The sequence below is a fragment of the Neurospora tetrasperma genome (genome assembly GCF_000213175.1).
Source record: "Neurospora tetrasperma FGSC 2508 unplaced genomic scaffold NEUTE1scaffold_3, whole genome shotgun sequence".
In the NCBI taxonomy this organism is placed as follows: domain Eukaryota; kingdom Fungi; phylum Ascomycota; class Sordariomycetes; order Sordariales; family Sordariaceae; genus Neurospora; species Neurospora tetrasperma.
This window is the reverse complement of record NW_009799101.1, coordinates 4676639-4696471: the sequence shown is the minus strand read 5'-3', so window position 1 is coordinate 4696471 and position 19833 is coordinate 4676639. Positions and strand designations below refer to the sequence as shown.

The 19833-nt window shown below is 50.5% G+C and overlaps 6 protein-coding genes across 6 annotated transcripts; 4 read left to right on the top strand and 2 right to left on the bottom strand.

The window, feature by feature from the left end:
* Nucleotides 1-303: 303 nt before the first annotated feature.
* NEUTE1DRAFT_146776 (uncharacterized protein) lies at nt 304-905 on the bottom strand (the record flags this gene model as incomplete). Its single annotated transcript, XM_009853163.1, has 2 exons — nt 304-593; nt 752-905. 2 exons carry the CDS (start codon nt 903-905, stop codon nt 304-306), a joined length of 444 nt encoding a protein of 147 aa, XP_009851465.1.
* A 2497-nt stretch (nt 906-3402) lies between these two features.
* On the top strand, nt 3403-7408 carry NEUTE1DRAFT_101267 (uncharacterized protein; the record flags this gene model as incomplete). The annotated part of the gene is made up of 4 exons (XM_009853162.1): nt 3403-3971; nt 4035-5887; nt 6203-7181; nt 7372-7408. 4 exons carry the CDS (start codon nt 3403-3405, stop codon nt 7406-7408), a joined length of 3438 nt encoding a protein of 1145 aa, XP_009851464.1.
* A 3041-nt stretch (nt 7409-10449) lies between these two features.
* NEUTE1DRAFT_43385 (uncharacterized protein) lies at nt 10450-10875 on the bottom strand (the record flags this gene model as incomplete). The annotated part of the gene is made up of 1 exon (XM_009852051.1): nt 10450-10875. One exon carries the CDS (start codon nt 10873-10875, stop codon nt 10450-10452), a length of 426 nt encoding a protein of 141 aa, XP_009850353.1.
* A 1086-nt stretch (nt 10876-11961) lies between these two features.
* On the top strand, nt 11962-12900 carry NEUTE1DRAFT_110541 (uncharacterized protein; the record flags this gene model as incomplete). Its single annotated transcript, XM_009853161.1, has 3 exons — nt 11962-11966; nt 12074-12235; nt 12363-12900. 3 exons carry the CDS (start codon nt 11962-11964, stop codon nt 12898-12900), a joined length of 705 nt encoding a protein of 234 aa, XP_009851463.1.
* A 1515-nt stretch (nt 12901-14415) lies between these two features.
* NEUTE1DRAFT_41123 (uncharacterized protein) lies at nt 14416-16473 on the top strand (the record flags this gene model as incomplete). The annotated part of the gene is made up of 4 exons (XM_009851927.1): nt 14416-15105; nt 15175-15391; nt 15623-15860; nt 15996-16473. 4 exons carry the CDS (start codon nt 14416-14418, stop codon nt 16471-16473), a joined length of 1623 nt encoding a protein of 540 aa, XP_009850229.1.
* An 859-nt stretch (nt 16474-17332) lies between these two features.
* NEUTE1DRAFT_110539 (uncharacterized protein) lies at nt 17333-19596 on the top strand (the record flags this gene model as incomplete). Its single annotated transcript, XM_009853160.1, has 3 exons — nt 17333-17386; nt 17568-18362; nt 18418-19596. 3 exons carry the CDS (start codon nt 17333-17335, stop codon nt 19594-19596), a joined length of 2028 nt encoding a protein of 675 aa, XP_009851462.1.
* Between the last annotated feature and the right edge of the window lie 237 nt (nt 19597-19833).

The following is a 19833-nucleotide window of genomic DNA, read 5'->3' as shown; positions in this document are numbered from 1 at the left end:
AGTTTTCTTTTCATCTATTGTACAATCACTTCCACCGTACCTATTCTCTTGCGTCTCGCATTCTCCATCTGAGCTGTCCTCTTCCTCCGCCCGTGTGTCCTGCGAAGTAGGTAGCGATGTACTTGGCTATAGCTAGAGGTATCAAGCCAATCGCCCTCTCTGCGTCAGGCTGGAGCTCCTCCTCATCTAAATGGTGGCCCGCTTCTTGCAATATGGCCACTAACACCCACATTCTCTTGCCGATTTAGTCCTTTAGGACTTCCTCGGGCTTCCTCCTATTTCTGTGATCCCAGGCTTTTTTTTTCAAAATGGCTGAGACGTAGAGGAAGTAAAGATAGCGAGCTCTCGGGCGGTGGTCGGAAGTTGGACGGAAGTGTAGCGGCTTGCCGTCGCCCGGCCGAGGTTGACCCGCGTCGTACGCCGTGATGAGCGCCTTCTTGAAGTGTGTTGCTCTGTGCGCTTCTTGCCCTCTTGCCCGCACCAGCCTTCCTTGTCAGCGTTAATGCCGATATAGCTGGTGTTGAACAAGGCCATGAAGCATCGACGAATCGGTCCGGCCTTTTCGATCCGCTTCTCCTGCTGCTTGTAGAGATCTTTTTCTGATGTTAGGTACCTCCCGCATTTTGGCCAGAATTATCGCCGCTTCTTCCAGTTCGCCACCATGACAACATACCTATTCTCTTTGGGCTGCAACGCCATCGCGTAGAGTCTCGGATTGGGCAGCGTTGAACTTCGCATCCAACACATCCACCGCCGAGTTCCAATAATGTTGATTGAAGGGCCGTCGAGAGGCGCATCCTTTTCTGAACCTCCTCCACATTCTCCGCATTCTCCTCTTCTGAACGTGTAAGGGGTCGCTTTCTGGATGTCTGCGCAGGGCTTTTTGGCTTCGAGTTTGACGACATTGTTGTCCGTATCGAGAATGAGTGGTAGAGGTGGATGTGATTCTCGCCGAAGTCAATAGTCGGGATTCAGAGTGTGTAGAAACAAGGCGTAAATAGGGGAAGGGGTGTTGAACCATACGGAAGGGAGTGATCACGGTGAACGACATTGTGGTGGTGAAAGTCTTGATTGATTGAAGAGAAGGAAAGAAAAGGTGAGAAGGAGGATGAAATCCGACTCATATACAGGGCAGCCATACGTGGATCGTATCCGATTGTGCCAAGAGAATGCCAAGAATTGGTGATGGCTTCAACAAAGGGGAAATGGGTACTCCAAGGGAGGAGAAGACAAAGTGTAAAGTTGAAAATGGGAGGGGGACAAGATATACGCAGTAGGACTTGGCATGGAGTCACAGGGAGTTCAAGTGCTGACGAGTAGATGGATGGTAACTGCTTCATTCTGGGAAGCTACCTACCTTATGCTGGTAATGCTAAATTTGGTAAAGGAAGAAGTATATCTGGATAGGAGGCCTATACTACCTGCCTCAAGTGCCGCAGGTTGAGCCAGTACGAAATGAACATGAGGTAGGTACCTTCCCTTCGAGGTAGAGAATGGGAAGGAAGAGTGTAAGAGGAAAGAGAAAAGCTCGTCCTTGCAACTCGGGCATTTCAAAGTAGAGGTACCTAGGTACCTACCTCTACTCGACTTGACCAGTACGGTCCCTCTTGCCAGTCAAGACCAACAAGTCGGTCCTGTCTCTGAGTCTAACCTGCAACCAGTTCATCCTCCAACATTTCTCATCAAATCATCTTCTTCACAAGAATTCCCAAGAACTGTCGCTATTATCGCTCCCCTCTTCCTCCTCCTCTTCCTCCTCCTCAATAGTTTTCAGACACCGATGCGATGCTGGATCCCTAATGTAGAAGACGAACGATAACCTTATCGATGGGCGGTACTTATCGAAAGATATAGTATGTAAAGAATTTCAGAAACGGAAGGACCCAGTGTATTCTAGCGCAGACTATCGTCGACACTGTCCGCGAGTTGACCAATAAGAAGTAGCTTGGCAAAACGCCCTGACTAGGCATAGGGCCGTGCCACACTTTGAGCCAATAAGAGGACAGGAAACTATTTGTACGAAGACTTGACTTATACAGTCGGGTCCCCTGTTCTAGCAACCCCAAAAATTTGGCTAAAGGGGTTGTTCGAACAGGGGGGTTTGCTGGAAGTGGTGTCGTGCACAGACCTCTTTCCTTCCAGGCCGCCTAAAAAAATACACCAAAACTGGCATGCCAAGCCAACTTTTCCTTATTGCGTACCCCGCTTTTCCGATTCACCCTACAAATTAATAGCAAATTTGTCTCTCCGGGGTTGCTAGTTGTCCGGTTGCGCTTACCAGGCAAAAAATGCCAGATTTCGCTATGGGGGTTGCTACAACAGGGGGGGTTGCTCGTACTGGGGGTTGCTTGAACAGGGGACCCGACTGTAGACGAACCGTCCTTCAACAGGCCGCTCCGGTGGATGTGGGTCCTTGACCCCAAGACTGTGAAAGTCATCCACCTCCTCTGCATAGGTAGTTGAAGCACGCTTCAATACACTAAAACTAAGGCCACCCCTTTGAAGTCACATGATAAGCTGACAGCGATGCCACCTGAGTGGAAATCATGGTGATGGTTAAGAGACGTCGATGGTTTATGAAGGCAGCAAGATGCTGACATTCAATCAAATTTGATCGAGTACCCAACGGATAGTTGGACAAAGGAAATCATGAAAGATCGATGTTGAACTTGGGAGAGGCTGTCCCAATGTCTGACTTCTGGGCCTGCACCAGAATCTTATCAGATAAGCGTGATAAGACGTCCGATAAGACGATTGATGGGATATGCCCCCCTGCCAGCCCAGACCTCAAGGCAATAGTCGTGGCCAACCCTTCCAAACCACTTTCACGATATTCCAGACTGTGACGGAGAAACCTCTCTCGTCCTCTTCAGTTAAGCGCAACCTCACCACTGGCCTGGATCGTCTAGGATGTGTCGCACCTACTCCGACAAGGATTCCGCACAGATCCGGCTCAATTGGATCATCCACAGATCAACGATGAACGAACCAGCCCCGGGATAGAAAGCTGAAGAGCCCGAACCCCACAGCGGCCCGTAGGACGGAGAGAACAAGACGAATCCGATCTTACTCGCAATGTGAGGGAAGTTGGGCGTCGTTTTGCTATGGAATCCAGGCTGAAGTGGACCAACTCCAGGTAGGTATGTTGCATTCGTGGGCGGAGATCTGCCCAATGGGCAGATGACAGTTGGCGCGCTGAAAAGGATCTTGGGAGGCACAACAACCAATAATGACGTAGGTCGAGCATCGAGGGGTGGAAGATCATCTCTGAAGACCTTCAACTTCCGGAAGCTTACCTACTTACATCCTGTCGTGGCAAGACATTACCGTGATTTCTGTTCCAATTTCCCTCATACTCTCCTTAACGACACGGCAAGCTGGCTTCCCCCGGCCCATGGCACAATGGCGGATCCGGCAACGATTTTGGGTGTCTTCACCGGCACTCTTCAAATCATCAGCTTCACTCGCGAACTCATCAGCTTGACCCAGGAGATTGCTCACACCGGCTCATCCGATCACGATTTAAAGGAGAAGTCAGAGGATCTGTTGAGCGTGTCCCAAAATCTGCAGAAGTCCTTATCGACACTTGATTCAGAGTCAGCCGGTGTCTGCACCGAAGAGCAGCAACAACTTCAGAAGGCGGCACAGCAGTGCTTGATCGCTGCGCGAGCTATGCTCAACGAGCTTGACAGAATTGACTGGAGAACCAATACGGTGGACTCTGGCTTGAGACATTACTTGAACCTCGCCATATTCCGACTGAGGAAAACGCTTGGAGTCAAGAAGTCGGAGGCCAGCTCAAGCAGCAACAAAGACAATGAGACTTCGCCCCCTTTGACGTTGCGTTCCAAGAAGCATCCAATGGTACGAGCATTGAGAAAACTGGTCAAGAGGTCAAAGCTCGAAGACCTTGAAAGGAACATGAAGCGGGCCGAAGATACACTTCAAACTAGTATACTCCAGAAACTATTGTATGCAGCCCCTTACATACGTATTATCAAGAGAATAGGAAGCCTAACGTGACTGTCCAATAGGCTTGACTCTCAATCTGCCGCAAAAGACAAGACGGGAGCTAAAACAAAATTGAAACGCGACGAAATTTTGAAAAGCCTGGCCTTCCCTGATCTGAACTCGAGAAGAGATCATGTCAGCGAATCCCACGAGAAGACCTTGGGGTGGATCTTCAGTAGCGAAAAGCATGGCAAGTGGGACAACTTTGTCGAATGGCTTGGGTCAAGTGAGAGGATCTACTGGATTGAGGGCAAGCCTGGCTCAGGCAAAAGCACTTTGATGAAGCTGCTTGTTAGAGACGAGCGGACTAGACAAAGACTCAGCAGTTGGTCAGGCCATCCCATCATCCTGTCTCACTTCCTGTGGATTTCCGGGACAAAAGATCAAAGGAGTCTGCATAAGCTTCTATGCTCTTTGGTATACCAACTGCTCAAGGAAGAACAGGGGCTCGTCGACCAACTAATCCCTCACTGCTCGTTTCTCGATAACCGCTCGCGACAGTCCCGGGCCGATGAGTGGTCCACGGCGGAGCTTAGACAAGTGCTCTCAAAGGCGCTCCACATTCTCAACAAACGAGTTTGCGTATTCCTTGACGGACTTGACGAGATTGACAGCGACGACAGGGTGGAATTTAATCGGGTTTTGAAAGATCTACTGCAAGCAGAGCCTGAGATCAAGCTTTGTGTTGCCAGCCGCCCAGAAGTCCAACTCGAGGCAATACTAAAAAGAGTCTTACCCAAACTGCGGCTACAGGATCTAAACAGGGATGATATTTCTGCTACAGTCAGAGACTTCCTCAAAGACTTCTCGCTTTCTGATACTACAGGAGTTCAGACAAGCAACAAGGAAGCAATTCGTGAGAAGATCATAAACCTGGTTATCGACCGGTCAGAGGGCGTCTTTCTTTGGGCTCGCCTTGTCCTACGCAGAATCCATAACGGACGAGAGACCATCGGCACTTTGGATGAGGTTTTAAGGCGAATCGAGAAGCTACCACAGGGTGTTGAAAATCTGTACATGGAAACGTGGAAAAGGCACGGCGACGACGAGGAAGATTACCGTGTGGAGGCGGCACAATACTTTCAACTCGTGATTCAATGGAATGAGCTATATTCTGCCGACAGCCTTGCGATGCACAGGCGAACATCCACAGACACAGGTTCCACCTTCTCTGTGTCCCGCGACTCTCTTGATTCCAATCTCTCATTGTTCAACATAGCGGTTGCGTCCATGGACAGCTTACGCCGAGATATTCTCTTCAACAAAGGAACTCTGGTATTGGGGGAATTGCTCACCGCAATCAACAACACCCGCCAGCGGATTCAGTTGTGCTGCGGCGGTCTTCTGGAGATTCGCGACACGGAAGCACCCCGCGGGTGGGATCATGTTGTACTTGAGCCTTCGTTTTGGTTCAGATTGCTCCTTATGCCTCTATCCGCCTTTTTCTCTCCTGATAAGGGCAGCAAGGAACAGGTGCTACCTCCAGCCCGTGACCTGATCAACCTCTGGGAGACCGTGTTTTGCACCCAGGTTGTTTTCATTCACCGAACAGCCAGGGACTTTTTACTTGACAAACCGCTCGGCAAAACGATAATGGGGAGCTGTCCTTTGACAAATCACCAACTCTATACCAAACTCGTCCAGTCCTTGATCTCACGGTATTTGGTGTACGGGACGTGGAACCCTAACTTTCTGGAACAGCGTGTGGACACATTGAAGAAGGCAACCAATTATTTCTTCGAAAATGAGCAGTCTGAACTCTCAAGACTCATCGAGGAAATGCCTAGTCGGTTACTGGACCGGTACCGAATCATCACCGCTATTCTTCACAACTCCATCCTTGACCTGCGTCAGAGCACTGGCGGCGGGACTTGGAGTGAGTTTATTACCAATCTTTTGCTTTTCACTAGGCAAAATTCCCAAGGATCCGCAGCCTTTCTTAAGTTCAATGCTAGGCGGAGAAAGCCGGACTTTGGCTTGCTTCGTTTGGACGGCTTTTCTAAAGCCCATGCCAACCGAGTAGTCTGGCCGGTTCATATTCCTGACCAACTACTTGCTGATGGTGACAAGCGCATCGTGCTTGATTACCTTAAATTCACCTCGTGGCTTTTTATAGAAGCTCGAGCTTTTCTAACGGGCTCATTACTCGATTCGGGTCTATTGACTGAACATTTGTGTGGAATCTTGAGAGTCAAAGGCATCGAGTTAGATGTGGCAAGTGTGCAAAGCCTGATTCTGTGGTGGTTCTGTATGAGACGGACAATTCCTATTACTTTCGACATTGTCTACCAACTCATTTCTCGGGAGATATATTACGTTGCCCTCAATATAAGGGAGCCCTCGAGTCTTCAACCTGAAGACCCTGACAGGTTCTCGATCATGCTGGTGAAAATCATGTACGAATGTACAGCGTCTGGCATCCAACACTCGAACAAAAGGCCAAACGACACAGAGAGCTTCTGCGCAGCTGGCTGGGAAAGCGATGGTAATCAAAACAGCGCAATCTATGACTACGCTGCTTTTGAGAATCTTACCTGGGAATTTATGAGGACCAAGGCTGTTCTCCTGGATTCACGAATCAATTTCGTTGTTCGACTTTCCCGCCATTCTTCCTTTGGGGGCACTGTATGGGGATGTCCTGACTACGATGATGTCAACAGCAATGCCGACGCAGATGAGATCGTCATTGAGTGCAATATTGCTCAACTGATCCGATTTGCACATTGTGTTGTTAAAGCCCATTCAACTCCTGCAGATAATGGCAAGACTCGTATGACGGACAAGGTGGAAGGACATGATTGCGCTCGTGGTTACGATGACGCTCGTGCAAACCTTGAACGCCATCCTGTGCATAGGAAAGTAATCCTCATTACAAGGAGGCATCAGAGCAGTGGCATCGACGATGTCAGCGTTTCACCAAGTGGCTCCCAATCGGAAGCGATCTGTTCGTTACTCGAGAATAAGAACGGGAGACTGCTATGGCAAGGACTCGCCGTTCAACTCGATACAATCTTGCAGGCCGAAACATCGATGACCTCCGCGGATGCTCACAAATGGCTCGCCGATCATCGAGCCTTCCCATTCAACTGGAGTGAGACTGGCGACCTTTATAACAGAATGTTCAAACAGGATGTGGCGGGATCTATCATTGACGAGCTTCTTGATAGGCTGTTTTTGAGCTCACATCTCGCTGATGAGGAAGACCGCAGAAAGTGGTTCATGGATGAAGTAGAAAGAAGAAATGCTGGCCAAACAGTTAGGATATTTTTTCCTCGAGATGAAGCGAGAGAGGTATTGTAGGTAGCCACACTTTCCGAGCTACTTCAAGACTAAGGCTGTCGGGTCTATGTTTGTTGGTAGCATTGGTGGCAGGCAAGATCCTGAAAAGGCAGCATGAAGCTTGGGGAGATGAAGAGTAGGTAGGTAGCTAACAATATTTTTAACCTTAGTGCGAGAAGTTTGACGATCATGAGTTTGCCCCTAAACAGAAAGACTCTTTTCCCGATGCGGCAAATCCCGACTATAAGTACCTCTAGGCTTGATTAAAGACTTAGTAGTAAATTTGTATCGTGCACTCTTGTAATGTTCTCGGGATGGAGAGAGTCTTGGTGGACTCCTGGAAGTCTATCTATACCTACTCGACTTGACTAGTACGGTCCCTTTTGCCAGTCAAGACCGACAAGTCGGTCCTGTCTCTGAGTCTACCTAACCTGCAACCAGTTCATCCTCCAACATTTCTCGACAAACCATCCTCTTCAGACAAGAAGTCCCAAGAACTGTCGCTATCATCGCTCCCCTCTTCCTCCTCCTCGTCATCATCATCATCATCATCTACTTTTTCTTCTCCCCCAATCAGCGTGGAGCTTGAGACTGAGATGGAATCTTATCAGCCAGACTGTTTTTATTCCGGTGTGCCAGATAGTGGGATAGCACTAACACGCTGAAGGCAAGAAATGGCGACAGCCAAACCCAACTTGAAGCCAGGCAAAAAGAATGGAGACATAGCTCTTTCCCGTTGCCGTCTCCATGTTCCGGGTGCATAGAATAAGATAGATGTGCCCTTAACAGGATCTGACCGACGTTTCGTAACTGACTGATAGTGCTCTATCATCGAGGTACAGGTAACATCACACCACCATCCGCCCGCACCCGAAGTCACTACCTCTACGGAGACGAAGAACTTCAACACCATTACGGTACCGGAAAATGCCAGGCCGGGGGATTTGGATCTTGCCGAGTCTATCAAGATGGGCATTCCGTGGATCAGGAAGTCTGTATGTTTCTTCCTTGGTTTTTTTGATCTGTCTTGCAATCATTTTTCGGCCTTCCTGTCGCTTACATTTACACACTTTTTTGCGTTCTGTTCATTCACGGTTGCTATAGAAAACACAATGTCACAATCACTTGTACACTTGGTGATGTCGGGGAAAGCCGGCAATTGTGGTCGAGCTGTTTCATGGTAGTAAGTAGCTATTACAGTAAATATCCACAAACCAAGCCTACAGTACTTGTTCTTGTAACTCCATAGGAGTCAAGTGTAGAAGAGCATGTTTCCTGGCATTGTGATAACGGTCGACCATATATAAATTTTTGATTCGGTACACTATTCGTTTCCTAACTTTGACATTATTCCAGGTCAATTGACACGCTCATATATACCAAAGTTCTCAAAATCTCTTGTTCTCTCCGAGTGTGGCTCGGATTTCCCGGCGCAATCAAGCGAATAAAAGGTCAAAGAGTTGACAGTGAAACTACCTCTACCTACTACGAACGGGGACCCCTCGTCAGCGTAGCCATCCACCTTTATGACGGTCATTATCTTCATGTCTGGGACGTCATCTGTCATCATGTCAACTACCTCTAGGTATCCAACACCTGAATAGGCGTAGACACGCCTCTCAGCATCTTTCCTTCGCCAAATGAAAAACCAGTGGAGGGGTTCTCGCCACTGCCTTGTGCTTCGCCACAATCCAGCAGCGGAGTAACTCGAGGTAGCGAACCCAAGAAAAACCAAAGACGTGTCTCGTGGGCGTCCCCTGTCCTGACTCGGGTCAAGATAATCGAAGGCCAGAGAAGTCCAGGAGCCAAAGGAAGGCCAAAGAAAAGCGAGTACAGACCTCCCTTTGTTTCGGAGGACGACGGCCGTGAACTACTGTCTCTTCAACAGTCTCATCTTTGAGTAACACAAAGGCGCAATACTCGCGGAGTGCCTACTCGGAACGATGGGACGAATTCCTCGCGCACGGCTCGTTGGGTCTGCCGTCGAAGTACACGGGGCCGGAAATCAGGTATCGCTTTTGTGGATGTTCGAGCTGTGTATGGGCGAAGACGAGCGAGTGGAAGAGGGGTGAGTAGGTATAATCTATTTTGCAAAGGGTTGGTTGTTATTCTGGGATGATGAAAGTGAGCAAAAGGAATTGAAAGGGAAGAAAAAAAAGGGAAGAGGGGCTTAGTCTCGGCTTGGGGTCGAGAAAAGGAAGTTGGTGGAACGGTCCCTGGGATTGGAAGACTGGATGAACGCTGGGGCACGTTAGGGAAGGGATGAGGCGCTGTAGTTTAGGCGGTTGCAGGCAAGCTGATTAGCGCTTCGAGGCCTTGTGGTTACCTAGAGGTACCTATTGTGATAGTAAAATGAGTTCACCCGCCGGTGATGTTGCTCTTTGTGAATCAAGTTTTTGTGTAAGGATTTGCTAAATGTCCTGAAAGGCAATGCCAATAACAAACATTGATTGGGAAGGGTGTACAGACAAGCCAAATCCAGGGCGGGAGACGTGAAAGCACGGAATGCATTACTGCACTATCGTTTTCACACCACGTTTAGCAGCCATCCAGATAGCGCGTCATCTTATTCTGTGGATGCTAAAAAGCCAGCCTCCATAAGTGCCGTCTCCGTTGTGGATGCATTTGCTAGACAAACACCATAGTGTACAATCATGCTTTCTCTTGCAACCTTACCTCTATCAAGCTTAACTGTAGGGAAGAGCTATCCAGTATTCTTGCTATTCCTCCTTCTCCTATTAAAGACGTCAGAACTGAGGTGTCTACTAGTCCTGGGCCACCACTCCTCGTTGCCGTCCGGTTCAAGCTTGACTTGACCTCTGTGATTATCTTCCTTTACCTTCATCACCTATACATACCTCTAATTGACCTGTTTACTTCTTACTCCCTCAGCTTGATGATATAGTCCCTTTTATGAATTTTCTCACTTAAAGCTCAGCCGCAACCCCCCACCGACCTACCAGCCCGCGGCCTGAGAATCAATGGGGCTTTGGACAAATCTTAGCCCTGGTGGCCATGATGCCGCTTTTCGAAATTATACGCGACGATTCAACAAATGGACGTAATGTACATGGGGGATGATAAGCTGAGAGCCATGATGCTTGAACGGGATTTGGTGTAGAGGTACATTGATGAATTAAGTTGGGATTCAGTAAGCCCTCAAGCCAGCAAGCCAACGGCTAACAATACCCAGACTCCTACCCCGAGCAATTTCGTCGTCTTCGTACCACCCACCATAACGTTTGAACTTGCCGCGTTGTCCTTTACTTGCCCGCCACTAATAAAGCTCTCAACGCCGCCCTTGGCCATAACACATTGTCTCATGGCGGAAAGAACCTCGCCCGTCTCGCCCTTCTTCCCATCTTTGTCTTTGAGGATTGAATCGGGAATCAAGCACCACAAGATGCATTCTTCAAACCCCGGCCCGCCACCGATATGCACCTCGTTGGGCGCACAACATGCCGTCATGCCCACGAACGATTTATTCCAATTGGGAATAACCCAAACGCTACGGCCCATGGGTAGACCGGGGATGCCGTTGAGGTCGGGGAGGGCATCGTGGGAGCAAGTGCGGTTGACGGACATTTTAACTGTTTCGTTGTTGGTACCTCTATTCATTGAAATGACTGAAAACATTTGGATTGACATACCGGCGATGTGTCTGTGACGGCAGATCGGATGAAGAAGGAAGTCTTTGCTCAAGTTGACGGATCGTGATTGCAGAGGGTGGTGAAGTAAAGGGCGCTGGGAAAGGAAAATGATGAAGGGTGCTGCAGCGTTGTCCGGAAAAGTCGAACCTATAAAGAGCCACAATGTACTCAACCTGAGGCAGTGATGCTGGGCTGAGTACTGGTAAAACAAGCAAATAGGAGCTTCACAAGTTGGGACTCTTGACCGGTGGCTGGTTCTCTTTGTGTCCTTTCGACTATGTAACACACAGCCCCATGGGGTATCTGCGGCACGGATCTGCCCATGGCCAAACAACGGACCCGGCCGCCTGGAACCGAATGACTGAAGCACAGCACAAAGATCGGCGGCACCCTTGGCGCCACACAAGCCCCGGGCTGACGGCCAGAAGGAGCTTCTCAACCACCAACATGCGGAGCGATATCACCTCAAGGTCAACTGACCAAATATCCAGTGTTTCCAAGGGTCAACGTCCATTAGGCGCGCGGGGTTGTATTTTTTGTCTCGGGTAATAAGGAAGAATTCGCTGAGAATAACCGAATCTCCACGAACTAGAAACCTGGACCTCGGGTGTTGTTGTCGTTACATATACCTGTACACACTGTGCCTCTGGCAGAGAAAATGTGTGGTGTGATAGCATCCACATGGGTGCAGGTGCTACGGTGTTAAGTCGTGTAGGAACCCAAACTCAACCTGCCCGCCAAGCAAAATATTACGACCCAAATCATCAATAACGCAACTCGCCAAGCAAAATACCGTAGCTAGCTTGCTACCTTTTCCTTGCTGTTTCAACGGGGAAAAGACAATTGCTTGGTGATGCTAGGGAAATGTCGGCAATTGAGAAATTCAACAACGAAAGAGGAGCAACATGTTCGGCGTTTACACCGATATTCTAATCCAAAGCTCCCCTTCCATAAGAGCACAGACGACCTGCAGTCAGCCGTTGATGACCCTAACCGAGATCCAATTCAGCGTCTGTTCACCATGCCGTGAGCGCTATCACGACTATCTCTGTGCTGACAGCGTCGGAATGGACCTGGAGGAGGAGTACGATGCAACCCAATCTTGCGGAGTGATTTTTGCTTACCTACTAGAGGTACAAGAACCTCCGAGGATGGACGACGCCGGTTGACGCCGGGGAGGTGCCGGATGAATTCTTGTTCGGCAATGACGAAGACACTGGGACTGAGAGCAAGGGAAAAGACGAGGAAATGCTGGAAAGAGAGGAGTTGGTGATGTTGTGTCGATTTTTGGGAGGGTATGAGGATCGGAGTGGTGGGTCACCCAAAAGACTGGAGACGTTGCAAAGGGAATAATTCGGAGGGAGACGCTGGAATGGGCGATGAAGGGAGATGAGGGGAGAGAAACAACCAAAAAGGTTGAAGAAGGCGAAGCGAGTTGAGAGAGCCGGACAGCGAGCTAGACAGGAGAGACGGGAGAGGAGGGAGGGGGCGCAGGAAGGAGGCAGAGGAGAAAACAGCGCGGAAGAACAAGGCGAGGGATGTCATACCGGACAACACCTCGGACGACACCTCGAACGACACGGCGGAGGACGAGACGAAGTATATAAATGACAACAACAAGGATGACAAGGTCGATGGACAACAGAGTGCAAATCCCATCAAAGGGATGAAGAAGGGGATAAATTCCAAGGAAGGGACAATCGGACCTAGCCGTGGAAAAGTAAAGGAAAGTGGAAGGGAAGAGGCAAAGGATCAGCGGGTGAGGCAGTCGAAAACCCAACCGACGAGTACGCCTATACCTCTACCACAGCGAAGACTTCCAGGAGACGGAAACAATTCACATCGTGAAAGACTTATGCCCTCCAGAGGCAACCCTTCGCCCATCAAGAAACCAGTGGAGGGCCTTAAGAAAACTGAAGGGGTGAAATCCCAGCCATTGAAGCGCTTGGAGACCCAGTAGATTGCGTCTCTGCCTCCGCCACGAGATAAAACACCAGGACAGGATCACGGGAGGCTTTGGGGATTGGGACGAAGCTGAAATGAAGAGCTCTCTACCAGTGGAGGGAAAGCAGTTACCTGTAAATTCCCGTTGCGATTGCGAACCGTGGGGGAAGAAAACTAGCAGGAAGGCAACATGGTCAATTGACTGGAAGAAGCGACTGAATGGCAGCGGTGACGTGCCAATGTCGGAATTGTTCGGTTTTCGGCGACGGAGGGCCGACTGCGATAGCGGCCCGGGGTATGAGAGCTACTGCCCAGCATGTTATCACACTAGCAGTTTAGTAGCATAATTGGGCCTATCTGCGATATCGTATAATCTCATCCCGTTCATGCAGTCATTGAACTTGGAAGCCCCGAATTTCTACCAGGCACGACCAAGCATGGCCAAATAAAGAAGAGTAAACATTTGCTCATTGGTATCATTCCTATTACTTCGTGCAATGAAAATGTACGAGGACGACGGACGGACGATTAACATCAAGCGATGGCACGGAAACAGTCTCGATTCAATAAAGTTACTCCACTAACTCAGTTTCGCCGAAAAGTGCAGCGTCTGCGATAGGGACGTATCTTGGCTGGGTGACCGTCGTGTACACTGTACTCTCGATTGGCAATGCCATCGGCGACGCTCATTTTCACCTCCTAAAACTGAACGAAGAATCTCGAAGTGGGCTACCATAGAGTATGTGGATCTGATGCTCATTCAATATTATTCATATTAATCTTCATCCATATAAGTCATTTGTCCGCTAATGTACTCTTATCGCCGAGTGTCCCGAGTAAGTTCAACTGAGGATCTTGTTACAGTATTTGTTCCTTCTGGTTCCCCTCGGAAAATCGTGTGCCAAATGTCGAATCGGCCTTGTCAGCGTTACTCTTGCTTTTTGGCTTGACGGTCCAAAATCGCCGTGATGTTTCTCCCCTACCCTGTTATTTGAGTTGACGGATCATGGTGTTCTGGCCAGTGCTGCCTCAACTCGGCCCGCATCGTCTATAGCATAGAGGTAAGGTATCGTCTACAACCGTATATATATATATATATGTATGTGTTAAAACCTAGCCGCTACCTTCGTCGTTCAACCTCTACCTCTATCACGTAAGACCAGTAACTGAATGAAGATTGGCGTTGAACATACTACCTACCTCCCTCTTCAGCCTTGCTGCCTTGGAGTTATGTTCATGAACAGTGCTGAAGTTCGGCAGAAAGACAGGTTATGAAGTAAATAGCAACAACAGTCACCATACCGACAGCTCACTGCGACTGTCGACCTTGACCATGGGGTATATCCCATGGATTCCGTCAGTGGGAGGGATGGGGATGGTTCTCTTCTTGCATTATCACAACAACAGTGACAATACAAACTTGTCTCGGTGGACCACCACCCACAACCGACGAACGCAACACTGCAACGCCGCAATCGCCACCTATTCATCGGTATCCTCGCTTATCAAAGATTTCAGTAGGGATATCAGGATGCTCTATCGCCAACTCAGCAAGCTCGCCGTCGTCGGCGAGAGGCCCGAGTCCCCCAAGGCCAACCAATCTCGACTTCGTCATCCAACCCCATACTCGATTGAGCACTATCGGCACGAAGGAGTACGCGCCTCTAAAGATGACAGTCCGCCAGCCGACTCGCCGAGAGGTAGATCACAATCATCGACATGGACGCTTACTCGCACTCGGGCCCCCACCCCTCATCCCAGTGCCACCAAATCACGCCGCAGAAAGGAGGAGAAAGCAGTCCAGTGGACTGATCCATTAGAGCAGGAGTCGCCCGAGCAGAAAAGCATTCCAGTGCCCGCACCATCGAAGAAGAAGTCAGCTATGAAGAGGAGTCAAGCAATCCAGCAGGAGGATGAGAAGTCAACACAGAAAGAGGAGGATTCACTTGAAGATTTCTCAGAAGCGCCAGCCAAGCAGAAGAGCGATGACACATCAGCATCGCAGAAAGTCAAACCCTGCACTTTGCGCCGAGACAGGCGCTCGTCCATCCCCAGACCAAAGCGCACCATCATGACGTCGGAAAAGCCGAGGCAGATAGTCATTCCAGAACGACCACTAAGCCCCCTCATACCTCCAGCCGTTCCCGCGCCGTTGCAGCTCTCTCACCGCCAAACCCGGATCAACGCTATCCCATCATCAACTCCTGTCCCAGCAATTACGGTAAGCCACTGCTAACATCCCAGACGAAGATGAGATAGGGCCAATCAAGCTAACCACTTTATCTTCCAGAGCAAAACAGCAGCACGAGACTTCTCGTTCGATCACAGGCCAGAGGTGATTACCGTTAGCTCCCGCTCTGTCCAGCAGAATCGCCCATCCGCCATCACCAGAAACAACTTGTCGCAGTATGAGTCAACCTCATACCTGCAAACGAAGCCCAAGCGTGCCGGTACCACCAGGACCCGTCCGACATCCCCTAATGCCGAGCGTGGACCAGCTGCATGTGGTGCGGAAGATGGCAGCGAACTCAAGAACCTTTCTCCAGCTGCTTCCTGCTCCCCTCTGACGACCAAACCTGAACTAACTGGCTCTCTACTACCCAATTTATCTTTCACTCCATTCTTCCATGACGTAAAAACCTTTTGGAAGGAGAAGGGTAGTAGTACCAGTGCCAGCGGTAGTGACAGTGACCGCAGTACTTCCAATAAGTCCATTACTTCCAAGCCTGGTGTCACAGTAGATGCTCTTCCCGGTTACAGTAGTCCATCCAAACCGAAGGCACTACCCTCGTCAGCCTCTGTCTCGTCCTTCCATTCGGCGAAGTCTTTCTGGAGCGGCCTCAGCACTTCCAGCAGCTGTGGCGCTATCGTGTCCGGACCTGGTCCCGACCTCAGTTCTAAGCCTGCTTTGTCCATGCTCAACAGTAGTAGTAGCAAGGACAAGGATTTGTCCAAGACGTCGATGGTGTCGAGACTGTCCAAATATACCTCTACGGTCAATCGAGATACTCGCTCGAGCGAGAAGCGTGGTGCTCGTAGTAAGGTTGGCGTGAGTGGCTCGGTGTCGTCGACTGCCGCGCGCGTCACGAGTGGGTCCCGGTTACCTCGGAGCTCGTCGGTGTTGCCTTATCATCTAGAGGTAGCAAAGCGTGAAAGGACCGCATCTGGCGGATGTAGCAAGAGCACGACCTCTTCCCTCCAGCTACATATTCAAGAGCATTCCCGGGATGGCTCCTCCAGTATCAGTAGCGCTTCCAAGAGTACTGCCAGCTCCTCAACGAGTTACCACACTGCGAAAAGCCACCTCAGCGGTTCCAACAACACCAGCACGAGTAACATCGTTACCAGCAACCCAAGCTCAATGACCGCCAGCTGTACCTCTATGACAGCTGAATACATCCCGACCGTCCAATCCGAGCTCTGGAATGAACTCATGAACTTCTGTTGCTCGGACTCCTCCTCAGTGCCTCCAGAAGAGCGGTACTGCGACTGCGACGATTGCCACTGGAGCAATGAAAAGGATGTAGCGGGCTGCAGCACTGTGGCGACAGTTGGGGAGAGCCGGAAGTGTAGGGCGAGGAGGGCGTAGATGGAATCGGAAGAGACTTGGGCAAGAAATAAATGATAGAGAAAGGAAGGAAAACAGAAGGAGGAACTATGCAGGTCATGGGAGCCGGAAGGAGAGGTGAGATGCACAGCATGCCTGCCGGAAATGAGGGTAACCTAACCAGACCCGGCTATGTGAACAGAGGAAGCCGTCTTCAGGACGGAAGGAGAGATTTATAGTCCTCGATGCAGGTACAAATGATGAAACTTGGGTTATCCTCCTCTTTATTGCGTTTAACTTGTTGATTGTGCTCTGATGTGCGTACCTAGTGATGACAGTGATGATGTCGGTCCCGTTAATAGGTACTCCAATCGCGTGCCTTTGACAGACTGTTACCTCACTAACAGGAAGCCACCGAAAAAGGCAGCACTTAAGATAGGTATACATCTTACTCACTTTAGTTGTCCAACCATCCATGCCGTCGCGACAACCATTTTCACTGCCCGGAAATAGGAGACGAGCATCAATGGACTCGGAGCTGGGATATATGAATCGAACAGGACATCTGTATTTTATATATCCGTCACAAGTTAAGCCGAAGTCTTTTTCTCAACGAGTGTCTCCTCCCGTGCCTATTCCCTTCGCGACTGTATAACAGGTTTATTGAACACTTTTTGATCATCGTTCTGATCTTTCCTGTTCTTTTACCACTCATAGATACTAGTAACCCCCTCATGTTTGCGATACTGCCTGTCCTTGAACAGTGGTGGGAGTCAACGGTCACTGTTATTCGCGAATTCTGATGTTCATGAACCGTGTTGCTGTTCACAGCTGTTCACCATTTTAGGCAAACAAAACCACCAGTCGCCATGGAGACGAACGTTGTTCAGAGGAGGCGACCATGGTCAACGGTGGTGACAGTCAACCTTGGCCATGGGATATATCCCATCGATTCGTAGGTGTGAGGGACGGTGATTGTTCTCTTCTTGCATCATCGTCATCGCAATCCGACAAATGATCGAACGCACCTTGCTCAACCACGACCACAACATCGCAACATTATTACACCATAACAAGGTAGCCTCCTTCTCAGCATCGAGATAGTATAAAGTCCACGAGATGCTAAGAACTACTAGATGTCTACCTTCAATCACTTTGACGAGCTGCGCACAGCGCGCAAGGAGGGTGTTCAGCCCCTGCACCGATCAGACACCTCGGACAAGAAGCCAGATCGCTTCCACGAACTGCGAACCGCACGTCGGGAAGGTCAACCCCTGCCTCAGTCGAACACCTCGAAGAAAAGAGACGGCACGACGGAAGGGTCACATGCATACCCCGGATCTCGGTACAGACGTCCGACTCCGCACCAGGTCGAGCACCGCCGCCAAGATGATGTCGCCGAAGCCTACCCAAAGGGCGACAGCCCCTTAATCGACGACTTGAGAAGGAGGATCAGATCCCCTCCCCCTCCCCGGACCCGGGCGACAACACCACATCCTCGTGCTTCGGCGCGGCGCATAACGAAGAAGACGGTACGATGGGCAGATCCGCTTGAACAACCAACTCCGGAAAGGATAAGATCGGAGAGAAATAGGAGGGACTCTGAGAAACCGAAGAACGATGGGAACGAAACTCTAGGGGAAAACCGGTCTTGTACCATCCGCCGGTACAGGCCTTCAAGCATCCCACGACCCAAGCGCCGCGGTGCAGGCGTGAAAACCTCCAAGCCGTCCCGTTTCGACCGTCGTCCAACTCCGAGCTTCACCATCGAGTTGGTATTGGCGCCTCAAGATGCCCAGTCTCTTCAACGGCCCCTGAGTCCCCTCATTCCTCAGGCAATGCCGGCTCCGCTGCGAATTTCGCCCACCAATACGTCAACACGCCAATCGCCAAAGACCATTCCCTCTTCTAGTTCCGCTCCGGCAATCCAGGTAAGATATCACCGATCCCTGGGGAGAATTGACCACGCTGACTTCCAGGTACAAGGCCAAGCCACCAGCTAGGAGTTTCTCCTTTGAAGGCCAACCCGAGGTTATCACCCTCAGCCCCGATAGCCGCCGTCCTGAGCAGCGCCCTGTTACCCTGATCACCCAAGAGCAACCCTCCCTATGTCAACCAACCTCCTTCTCATACTTGAAGGAAAAGCCTAGACGTCGGGGCACCGTCCCTCCCCATCTTCCCGAAGCCAGGCCCACTTCCGCCGTGGTCGTGGCCGAGAATAGCGAACCATCGCTTCCATCATCCTCCTCAACCTCTTCATTCCAGTCCGCGAAAAGTTTCTGGAGTGACATCAGCAGTGGCAGTAACAAGAATCGCCATTCTTCTTCATCCAAGACTTCCTCTCCCATCAAGTCAGATCCGGGTCCAAGTGACGCGACTTCTGCCGTTGATCGTGCTTCCACTCCTCCATCCAAGACCCATGTCTCCAAGCTGCCGATCGCGAGCTCAGCGTCGAGCTCTTCCTTCCACGCCGTCAAGAGCTTTTGGAGTGAGATCAGTACCAGTAGCAGCTGTGGCGCTATTATTGACGGTGAAGAGGATGTGAAGCCTCCTTGTGGTCCCTCTGCTATTTCTGGCCGTGTGGACCTATGCAAGACTTCCAAGGTGGCGGACTTGGCAAGGTATACGGTCAATGGACCCGCAATCGACAGAGCCCAAAACAGCATCTCCAGGATCCCCGTCTCGCGCCCCGAAGGTGGTTCCGTTGGTCGTGATCGATACAAGTCCAAAATACCGGTGTCTTCCACTGCATCCTACCACGTTACGAAGACCCAGCCAAGCCGATATGTCCCGCTTCGTGCTGTCATCGGTATCAGTGCTTCCGGGCCTGGCGCTGATGCTGGCTCCCCCGTGAGCGGCACGGGCTCAGCCAGCACCTCGTCATTTCACACAGCGAAAAGCCATCCTAGCGACAGTAGCGACAACAACGCTTATGCTTCCGGCTCCAAGACTTCCATCCTCCAAAGCAACGACTCGGTGCAAGCCGAAGACACTCCCGCACTTCAAGCGCAGTTGTGGCACGACGTGCTGACGCTCTGTTCATCAGATTTGGCTTCTTGCTCGCCGGATTGCGGCTGCGACGATTGTCTCTGGTCTCACCACGACGATCTTGATCGCTGCAGCATGGTAGCGCATGTTGACGATGGAAAGTGTCGTGACCGGTAGGAAACGATCGAGGAATGGGGGACGATTGCGCGGCGGTGGATGCAGAGCTGGAGAAGAGCAGGAATCGGCAGTGTGGACCACCGGTCGGTTGTGGTCTTGGGAGTCGTGGTTCGACGTTTCGGTCGTCGGGTGCCGGCCAAGAAGTCGGTCGCGCGAGTCGTGGACAGCTGCGTTGGAAGGATTGGTTTGTCTGAGAATGGGCAAATGTCAGCAATTTGGAGATGGAGAGAGGGAAAA